The sequence below is a fragment of the Rhopalosiphum padi genome, chromosome 3 (assembly GCF_020882245.1).
Source record: "Rhopalosiphum padi isolate XX-2018 chromosome 3, ASM2088224v1, whole genome shotgun sequence".
Classification (NCBI taxonomy): domain Eukaryota; kingdom Metazoa; phylum Arthropoda; class Insecta; order Hemiptera; family Aphididae; genus Rhopalosiphum; species Rhopalosiphum padi.
The window spans coordinates 17743966-17755377 of record NC_083599.1 but is presented as its reverse complement, the minus strand read 5'-3'; the positions used below and the strand labels follow the sequence as shown (position 1 = coordinate 17755377).

The window sequence follows — 11412 nt, the reverse complement described above, 5'->3', positions numbered from 1 at the left end:
TAATATTATTGCAGCGATGGCGGTCCATTGTTTGGTGGACAATAATACGATTTATCCACACGGTGCTACTAAAAATACTGTAAAACAAATACACAGTAGCGAGGCTTGAGGTTTTTGGTTGGGGAGACACTGAAAAAAAAATGGCACTAATACGCCTAGACCCCCTCTTTTTTTCTTGAACCCGGCAACTATGGCCATTATCTAAACGGTAATAAATAAATGTTCAAAAACTAAAAACAAAATTAAATTATATTTAAAAACTTCCAAAATAATAATATTTGATGTAATAAAACAAATGTATTATAATTTATAAATTATAACCAACAAAACAAAATAAAATGTAATATAATAAACTGTATATGTGCAACTCGCATTAACATGAAGTTTAAAAACAAATTTACGTTAATTTATACGTTAAATCTATTTTTCTATTTTTTGTCTTAGAAAATAAGTCAATGACATTGTCAATAAATGTTGGGTCAGTGGCTAATTCACTCAACATTTTCTTCTCGATAGCCATAGTACACAAATTTGAGAATCTATCGTGTGTCATTGTATTTCTTAGAAACGTCTTGATTCTTTTTAAAGTACTCATACTTCTTTCACTAGAAGCCGTTGTTACAGGAATACACAAAATTAATTGTAACAATTTTGTAAGCTCTACGTACACTTCTTGTAACTCAGCTGAAACAAATATGATTATATTATAATTAAATACATAGATTTTAAAAATAATAATGATTATGTACCAACCTTTAATAATATAATTCAGCAATTCTTTTGGTGGAAGATGTTTGTTATTATCATTGTAAATAACTGTTAATTCATTTTGTAATCTCTCTTGTTCGAATACTCCTGGGAAAACTTTTAGTAGTTGATTTAGTTTCTCAATTGGAAAATGTTTTTTGTAATTAATAAACTCATTGTTGTTTGCGAGCTCAATAAATTTCAAAACGTGAAAATCTTGAAATCGAACTTCAGTTTGGATAATTATTGAGTCCAATATTTCATACGTCAGATTTTTGAGACTATTTATATCTTTGTCTGTATATTGAAGTTCGTTATTCAATTCCATTGCAGACTCGCAACACTCGGTTATAGTATTTTGGTCATTTCTCATAGCTGATAATTGTGTAGATAAATTTTTTATTTCATTTATGCAAGTTTGTACATCCGCAGTGCATTTTGTTTGAAGTATTAAAAATACATGATCCGAGTATATAAATATTCGATGAAACAGACATAATAAATACACAAATTTTTGATTTGATAATTTATGCAGTAACCCATACGCTGTACTTATAGAAATCGGATCCCAGTCTTCCCCCTCTGTTACATACGATATCGCTTTTTGTAGTTCTTTAAAATGTGTACTTATAGTAGCTGCTGCTCTTGAATGGTAATTCCACCTTGTTTCACAACTTTTTGGCAACTTAAAACCTTTTTCCCGAAGCAGCTCAGTTCGTTTTGGTGATCTACTGAAAAATGTGTGAAACATTGTAAGGTCGCTTATAAAAATACGGACGGACTTAATATTTTTTGACCCATGTAAAAAAATTAGGTTCAGTTGATGGGCATAGCAGTGAATAAATAGGGCTTTTGGATAAGTTTTTTTAATAATGGCTTGGACTCCATTTTGGTTTCCAGCCATGACGGCCGCTCCATCATAAGTCTGACATATAATTTTATCGTTTATATTCCATTTGGTTATTTCTGCCAATAAAATATTTGAGAGCCCAACAGCACTTTTATCTTTTGATACATCAAAAAAACCTATAAATCTCTCTTCAATGTTGTTGTCAACAACGTATCTTAAAATAATACTCATTTGTGATTTGCACGATACATCGGTAGTTTCGTCGGCTTGTATAGACACAAAATTTGCACATTTTAAATCATTCATTATTTTAGTATTTACGACATCTGTAATACAAGCAATTAAATCATTTTGCACATCACTAGACGTTCCTTTAAATAAAGAGTTAGACAAAAAATGTTCTTTGAGTATTTGTTCTTCTTGCGATAAGAGTTCTAATAGCTCTAAATAATTACCCTTACTTAATGAGCTTTTTCGTTCATCGTGTCCTCGGAAAGCTAACTCTTGTTTCCCCAAATAACACACAACATGAATTAATCGAGCTAATATGCGACGGTTAATGCCAACTTGTTCATTATATTTTATGGCTTGCAAGCGTCGCCCTTCCGATAGTGCATGATCAATTATATTTTTACCAAGTAACTTAAATTGTTCCTGACAAACGAGATGCCTTTCAGAAATAGCATGTTTGTTTGCTTTTCGTTCGAAATTTTTTATATTTGACACACCTTCGTTGCTCCAGGTTTTCTCTCCTCTTAATAATAAGCAGTAAAAACAATATAGTTTATTTCTTACCTGACTACCAGTAAGCCATTTATATTTTGAATACCACACGAATTGAAATTTTCTAGTTGTTTTTCCGTCAGCTATTGTTAAATGCAATAAGGGACATGGTTTTTTATTTTTAAGTTCATATTTTTTTTCGTATGAATAATTATTAATTCCATCGTCCAAAATGGAATTAATTAAATCGTCAGCCATTATGAATTACGAGGACAATTAATTACAATTACAATAAGAAATAATAAATATTGTAAAACAGTCGTACGACATTACGATTGCGCGGCGTGACAATGCGACGGCGACGTTTATTGAGGATTGAGGTAATTACGAACGGCGAGACTTGTCTCATCGAGTACATAGTAATCCCCACTCACATTAACATTTCCCTTGTACCCGCGCACCTATATTTGTGAGACAATGCGTCGCAACGTCTTTTAGATTTAGATATAATACCGTATTTGAAATGACCCGTATCGCCAACACGTACGCACGGCTGTATCGCCGCCGTATGCCCGTATCGCGTGCATCTAATCTATTTTAAGAATTCTATAACTTTATAACGAAAAACCGATTTTAACAAATACTGAAACATACATCATATATTTTAATATTTTATAATATAAAATAAAATTCACATTTTTAAATATTGTATAAAACAAAATAATAATTATTTATTTGTCCCGTGTTCTAATTTCTAAGTGGGGAGACATTGTCTCTTTGTCTCCTATGACGCTTCGCCACTGCAAATACATTGTACAGCGATTTTTGATATTAGGATAATTTTAAATAAAATATGAATCTTTAAAAATAATAATTTGATTTTTATTACTGTAAAAAATTAATTGAGAATACTTTAAAATGTTGTTAGAATGCTAGGTATACCGTTAATAAAACTTGAAATATTCTGATTTTACTAAAATTTGACTATTATTTTCTTCGGGAAAAATTTATTTCTGTATATTTTTTAAATTATTATAATATTATATGTAAATATATTGGTATCTTATAAAAAAATACATAAAATCACATTATTATTATAATATAATAATAAAACGATTTTTTTCTTTAAATTCATATAATTTGGTAATTAAAACATATTAATAAAAATAAAAAATTATATTATTTACTAATAATAATTTATGAACATAAATTAAAACTTAAAAAAATCATTCCTTTAAAGATTAAAACATTATTTTTGTGCAATATTGGTTTTAAACTTTTAAAACACAACAATTGTCTTTTTCCAATTATTCATACAGACATCTTCCATACAATTTATTCGGGAACACATGAGAGAAAACCAATATAACATAATATATATATAAACTGAACGTTAGGACTAGTAGGATAAAAACCCTTTCACCGAGCTGCTGACAACACCACATGATTCGTCCTTCAATTTTTACTGCAAATGAGTATAGCATTCGAATCGTACAAATATATTATATTTACTCGAAATACAATTCGTTTTTGTTGAAATTCCGTTAAAATTGTATTCGTTAAAAACTCTACTTTAAAAGAAAAAACCGTAGACATCGTTTTTGATTTTTATTTGTTCGTTTCTGTAATTTCGAAAATGGCACTATGTTGTTGTATTGAGTCGTGCGTACGACGTACGCAAGACACATCCAGTTGGCCAGATGTTTTTTTTGTGTATAATACGCTATATAATGCCGAATTTCATTTAACATCGTACCATGATTTTATCTTTCATTTTATTATTCATATAGAATTATTTAGAATATTATCTAAATGTACTCGTTGGACCCAACTGCAATACATTACATTTATAGTATGGAATCTTTTACAATACCTCGGTCACCAGAAATTAATGTGTTACAGACCTACAGCAGTGTTTTTTTCTATCAGTGAAACCTTTTATTATGTTCATTTAAACCGTGGAACCTCTACATTGCTTTACAAGTTTTAATGTGATATTTTATGCACGTATTATTTGTACCGAAAATTACAATTATTTTATAAAATAATATTTATTTGATTCGAAAAATATTTTTTAGAATTAACTAAAAACGGGACTTTTAAACTATTACATAATTTATACTAATAAAATTGCATTTCAGTATATATCTGACTTTATTGATAAAAGTTGAATTCTCATGCCAGGTTTGGTATTGAGTCTATTGTTGTATCTTCTTTTTGCCGATACATAAACTGAAATTACCGTTTTACACATATAAGTGGTCGCAATAGATAAATAGTTAAACATTTCTAAAAAATTATTAAAAGTTATAAATAAATATGATTTTATATTTTTTATAAGTTTTAAAAGTCAGTCATATTAAAATTATGAATAAATGTATACTTAAATTTCAACAATAGAAGTTATAAAAGTGTAGCGCAGATTACATATACGTTTCGCTTTCTGTCACGGCGCAAAATACATGCTAAATTTTTATATTTTGGTGGGTTCATGGATATTATAATTCGTTTATAGTAAAGTATTTATACAACTAAAATATACTTATGCAATTACATAATAAAGTACTTATTAATAAATTAAACATAAATATAATTAAGTTAAAAGATATTCTACTACAAGATTAAAATCGGCGCATTATATACATTATACATATTGGCTTACATAGCATCCATATATAAACTTGACTTTTTTCAATAAATCTATTAATAAAGCAATATTATATTTAAATAAATTATTTTATTTTAATAATTATAATATTTCAATTAATATTACAAATATGTATTTACACTTAAAAGTAAAAACTAAACTATTAGCAGTACATAATAATAATTAGTATTAGACATTATGGTATTTATAATATAAAATAATAATTTACTTAAATTAATTTTGAAATCATTCATATTTATGATATACATCTTTATGTTTGAAAAATTAGGTAAAGTATTTTTTCACAAGAATAAATAATAATAAATAAATAAATAAATAATAATAACTCAACTAAATAACATGTGTTCAAACAACGATTTACCACCACCTCCTGTATGTACATACCGTGTTTTATGTAATTACGGTTATCCGGCCCAATCGTTTTTAATCATATCAGACGCCTTTTCCGCTATCATGATCGTTGGCGCGTTGGTGTTGCCGTTAACAATCGTAGGCATTATGGAAGCATCTACCACCCTCAAGTTTTTGATGCCCCTCACCCTCAACCGTTCGTCCACCACAGCATACTCGTCGTCCACCGGACCCATCTTGCACGTGCCGACCGGGTGGTAAATGGTCATCGTGTAATGACGAGCCTGACATTCCCAATATTTGTCGGATAAAAACACGTGACTCTCGCACCCCGGCGTGGCAATGTTATGCAATGTGGTGTTTATCTTAGTCATTGCAATGGTTCGGCTGATGGCGTATCCGATTTTGGCACCCTCCACTATAGTTCTGAGGTCCCGCGGGTCGCTGAAATAATTTGGCACGATTTTCGGAGCGGCGTAAGGGTTGGGGCTTGAGATATCGATGTAGCCTCGACTGTACGGCCTCAGCAGCAACGGTGATATCGTAAAGGCGTCTTGATATAATATGGGCTCGAATACTTTCTCGTAGTACTCGTCGGTGATGCCCACGTCCCGCTTATTCAATAGACCACCGTCGTCATTTTCCCCAGACGCTGTCATAAACAGCTGAACGTCCGGCCAATCGTGATCATCATTGTGACTGCAACGAGAAAACCATAATATGTAACAAAGATTAAATAATAAATCTAAAACAAAACTAGAAAACCATGTCGGCTTATCTTATATAATTAACAGGACTCGTATATATAATTAATAAAATAACTTGAATTAAGCATGGTGACTACCTATTAAAAATTATCTGGAAATAAGAACAAAATAAAATAAACAATTATTTATTCATAAAATAATATATTAAATTATTTTACATGAGTTACATTGTATGATTAAATGTTTTGCCAAATATTGAAATTTGAAATACATTATAACACGTTATATAATGCAAATTACCAAAAAAATAGCACTAAAATCCTAAAATACTTCAAATATGCAAAAATAGTATTATTAAATTTCATATTTATATTTCATAAAATAAATTTATAGCTCACTCTGTTATTTTTATCCGTATCCTATACTAATTAGCAAATGCTGTAAAATCCGAGCCCTGGTAATTAGTCTATTTTAAATCTTAAATCGAAAGCTCACTTACCGCGTGTTTACAAAACCCATGACTTCGCCAAGCGGTATCCTATAGAGCGGTCCCATTTTGTCGCGGAAGAATTGCATGAACGAGTTCAGCGTAAACATCCTTGGTAACACTATACCTAGGCCTTGGGGATTGGATTCGGGGGGCGAATCGAACAGATATGTTACTCCGCCCATCGCAATGTGGTCTTGCAGGTTCTGCCCCACGCCAGGTATGTGTTTAATGACATTTACGCCGGCTTTACGTATCTTGTCGGCAGGCCCTATCCCCGACAACATCAACAGGTGGGGCGAATTTATTGCGCCCGCAGAGAGCACCACTTCTTTTTCGGCCATCACCAACTTCGGTATCGACCCCAGTTTCGATATCAGTACACCTGTAGCCCGGCCGTTTTCGATCACGACTTTTAAGGCATGCGTGTGTAAGCTGATATGCAGGTTTGGACGATTTTTGATTGGCCTCAAAAACGCTTTGGCCGTACTGCACCTCAACCCGTCTCTTAGAGTTCCTAAAAAATCATATGAGTTACATAATCTAATTAACATAATTAAAATTCTTATTACGAAATTTAAACACCGACGTTAGTAATAAATAATAATAAATAACAAAAATACACTATTAATGTTTCGTTTGGTACCTACAGCATTTTATAAGTTACACAATTAGTACCTTGAGATCGTGTGAATCCTGTCTGACTCCGACCGTTTATATCGACTTCGTCGTAACCGACTTCCTTGACGGCCTCCAAAAAATTGTCCACAATCGGCGATTTCGACCGGAAATGCTCAACGCTGAGGTATCCTCCTGTACCGTGGTACTCCGAATTCACGAGCTCCGGTATCCTCATATCCTGGGACTTGATGAAGTACGGTAATACGTCATCGTAACCCCATCCCTCATTTCCGGCGTTTCGCCACGCGTCGTAATCCTTCCGGTTGCCTCGGACATAAAACATAGCGTTCAGAACACTGCTGCCACCGATGACTTTGCCCCGGGGCCAGCTAGATTGGTTCCCGTTGAGGCCCAAGCATGACGAATGACTGGGTTCTGTTTTATACTGCCAGTCGATATCCGAGCGCTGGAGGGAAGGATAAAGCAGCGGTATGTCTGAATACGCCGGTTCGTCGATTCCAGCCTCTATTAAAAGAACCTAAAAAATGAGAACGATTATTATTACTTGATAATTGTTATAGTATTTGTTTAGTTTGTATATAAGTATTTTTTCCCGTACCTATATTTGCAACTATAGATAGTGTTTAATTATAGTTATAATTAAATTGTTATCAATAAAAATTGAATAATAATAACTGTATGCATTAATAAAAAAATTAATAAAACCATAATTATGATTTTAGAATCTTTTTATTCTGCAACATCATTTCGTTCAAATAATATATATATATTCATATTTATATAATATACTATTATGTTGATGTTATGATAATAATCCATTTTTTACTAAAATAATTCAAATCCATTTCAAAGTTCGATTTCCACTATTGAATTAAAACCCTGATGTAATTTATAAATTAAATTTCAATATGTTCAATTGTACGTTGATTATTAATAATTGTGATTATTTTTAATGCATTTATTTTACGTGAGCATAGTATTCTATTCCATACATTTATGAAAACATATTGAAAATTTATAAAAATAAGACACAAAATCTTTATTATAACATCGCTTATTTTATTGTTTAATAAAATATTTTTTAAAGAATTAATTCAATAAATAATTAAATTATTTAATTTAAGAATCTGAAGGTATCCCTTTTCCATTAAACTTTTTTTTTAAATTATAATTTATTAACTATACCAAACGTATAATAAATATTATTTATGTAAAAAGAGATAATTGAAAGTAAATAGTTCTTATACAAGAATGAAATATACACATTTTCAGTATCTCATTAATTAATATAATTTTTATTTGTACGTATTAAATCACTAGTATGACTAGCAATGCAAAATGAATAATTTTAGTATTTCGTGTGTACAACATGTGCTTAAACAATGTTACCTAACATAACGGGTTTTTACACGCAATCAATTAATGTTATTTATAAATATTACCGTCCAGTTTGCGTTCTCGGACAGACGATTGGCGATGACGGAGCCCGCAGAACCGCCGCCAATCACCACGAAATCGTACTTGTCTCTGATCTCGGTGATCTGGCGGTCCACGAACCGGTGACTGATGTCCTCGATGTCGGACCGGAAGAACAGTAAGGCCATACGGATGACCATTATGTAGCCAACACTGGACCCGTACGATATGGCCCTTCGGGTGGTCAGCCAGGACGTGAACGGATTGGGCGCCATTTTCGACGACGGTGATTGGTAAATGAACACTACCGGAATCGAACACGCTGAGTAGGTATGTGTATAATAATATTATACAGGTGCACCTGCCAGAAAGAAATGATAGATATTATAATATTAGACGCGTTATTATAATTGTTATTTTTTTTCGGGTCTACTTCACGTCGTCATCAGTCGTGTGCGACAACAATAAAATAACGTTTATGCCCGTCGACGAAATATTTTGTGTTGTGTGTCTGAAAGAGAGGTTTAAAACCGTCGACACCTGCACCGTTCCACAAATTATGAATAAGTAAATGTATTTAACTATGTTCTCAAAGTTTTTGGACACTTACATTATTATAATGGACATTTTTGCGAATAATAATCGAATTTTATGTTGGTTGTCGACTTCAAAAAAATTTATTTGTGCTCTATTATCTAAATGTATACATAAGTATTCAATATAGTATGTAGCTATACGTTGAACCGTGGAGAAAAGAGGTCAAAGTCGGTACATTAGTGGTATAGTTGTACGCCGAGCACGGTGTAATGGAACAAATTTAATAACCATATAGGTGCCCAACTGTAAAATAATAGGTAAATAGGTCGAATAACACGAGTAATATTAGATCTCATTTTTTATATTATGTAAAACAAAGTATATTGCGGCATTGCGTGTAAAAAAAAAATTTGGCTACAAATTCCTGGTCGATTTAGTTGTGTAATCATAATGATACGCACCAAGTCTCAACAGATATGAGATTGTTGGCCACGCAATATAAGTGTGTACCCCGCGTCATCATGTAATAAATGATGACAATAATAATAACAAAGTGCAATAATATGGAGTATATAAAAATGTACGGTCATGATGGGGCGTAAAGCCAACTCGCGTAACCTATATATACAGTTTATAGAATTTGACGAAGATGGCGATGAGTTTGATGAGTAATACGGCCGGTGGTGACACAACGGGAACAAACGATATAATATATATATATATAATATTATGTCGATGAATTAAGTGCTCGTATGTATGGTGGCGCGAGCGTAAGGTATGAAGTTTATTCGTTGACATGGTATATGGATACGTATTGTCACTAAAGTGCGTGAAGCAACGCCTTTTAACTTTTCGTACCGAGTGCGTAACTTCGACTGCGGCTGCGACAACGCAGAGATAGCCAGGTAGGTCCTTTGTTACCGCGAACTTTGCCACAATCGCGTTAGATTATATAATACGGCACAATATATATATACGAAAAATATACGTAACACATAACTATAAAGTTATATAATATTCAAATATTTTCCATATAAATAATTAATATTATAATAAACGCATAAACATTATACAATTCGATTCGTTATGCTATACAGTATAAACAAATGATTTAAAATAAATCATTTACATAGGTAACCGAAATATATGAAATTTGGTATAACATATTATATACATAAATAAAGCTTTATGTACGTATATTTATAACATAATAAATCTATAGTTCATAATAAAAAACCACTTATTCAACAACAATAAATGCCGTTCTCGGAATCAAAGACTTTTGATATTGTAGATCCATATCATATAATTTTTTATTTACACAACAATCACAGTACCTATTTACTTTTTAAAATTTATTTTATAGCTACTAAATATTATAATACTAATATTATAAATTAATAAGGTTGACTCAGAATAAATATATTTTCTTGAAAGCATATCAAAAGTTTAAATTAAATCATCTCAAACTTTTTATTAAATATTGGTTACAAAAATAAAATATCACCTGATATCGTGAATTTAATATAATGGAAAATAATAATACTGTAACATTAAAAAGGTTATTAATCGGTTCACTATTAATCATATATTTACACGTCTGTTTGCGTATTTTAGTGACGTTAAAACATAAATAAAAGAAAATATTAAATTAAATAAATTAAAATAAATTAAATAAAAAGTTAAAATGGTAAAATATTTCTAAATTAAGGTCACAAGCTTTTAGGGTGAAGGTGCCAAGTCCGTGGGAATCATTCCCAACACTTAAATGTGCTGGAGAATAAAATTAACCACCGGATATTAATTAGTAATTACAGTCTTACGCAATTACTTTCCCTTTGATCGCCGGAGGGCTCTCGAGGTCGTATTTTCGAAAATATAATAAAGTACACCGTATGAAGAATATACGTCTAAATTATAATAGTAATATAATATAATGTATATTATAATTATGCAACTTACCTGACTCGCAGGAATATATATATAAATATATATTGTAATGACGTGACGTGATGAGGTGATACAAATAAAAAATTCTCTGAACACGTAAATTCAAATAAAAAATAACACTGACTTATCTGGTTTGAAAAGAGGTCCAGTTGTCGCACGCGGAATCTGGTGCAGAGAGATACAACTCTTGAGACTGTTGTGCATGGACTGATGAGAAAGACGATTCGGTCATTCTATTCAGAGTCGCTGGCGGCCCCATCAAAGGCCTCTGAGTTTCTAAAGAATTACATTTATCCTTGCTAACAGAGATCCTGAATAGGCCACCCCTTGTTCC

At 31.5% G+C, this 11412-nt stretch overlaps 2 protein-coding genes across 2 annotated transcripts; both read right to left on the bottom strand.

Moving 5' to 3' along the window:
- Window positions 1-210: 210 nt before the first annotated feature.
- On the bottom strand, window positions 211-3015 carry LOC132926624 (zinc finger MYM-type protein 1-like). Its single transcript, XM_060990998.1, has 2 exons — window positions 754-3015; window positions 211-684 (listed from the first exon to the last, which is right to left on the bottom strand). The coding sequence occupies exons 1-2, from the start codon at window positions 2576-2578 to the stop codon at window positions 398-400; spliced, it is 2112 nt and encodes a 703-aa protein (XP_060846981.1). The 5' UTR covers window positions 2579-3015; the 3' UTR covers window positions 211-397.
- Window positions 3016-5238: 2223 nt separating this feature from the next.
- On the bottom strand, window positions 5239-10181 carry LOC132926355 (glucose dehydrogenase [FAD, quinone]-like). Its single transcript, XM_060990706.1, has 4 exons — window positions 8618-10181; window positions 7212-7692; window positions 6546-7050; window positions 5239-6038 (listed from the first exon to the last, which is right to left on the bottom strand). Exons 1-4 carry the CDS (start codon window positions 8864-8866, stop codon window positions 5393-5395), a joined length of 1881 nt encoding a protein of 626 aa, XP_060846689.1. The 5' UTR covers window positions 8867-10181; the 3' UTR covers window positions 5239-5392.
- Between the last annotated feature and the right edge of the window lie 1231 nt (window positions 10182-11412).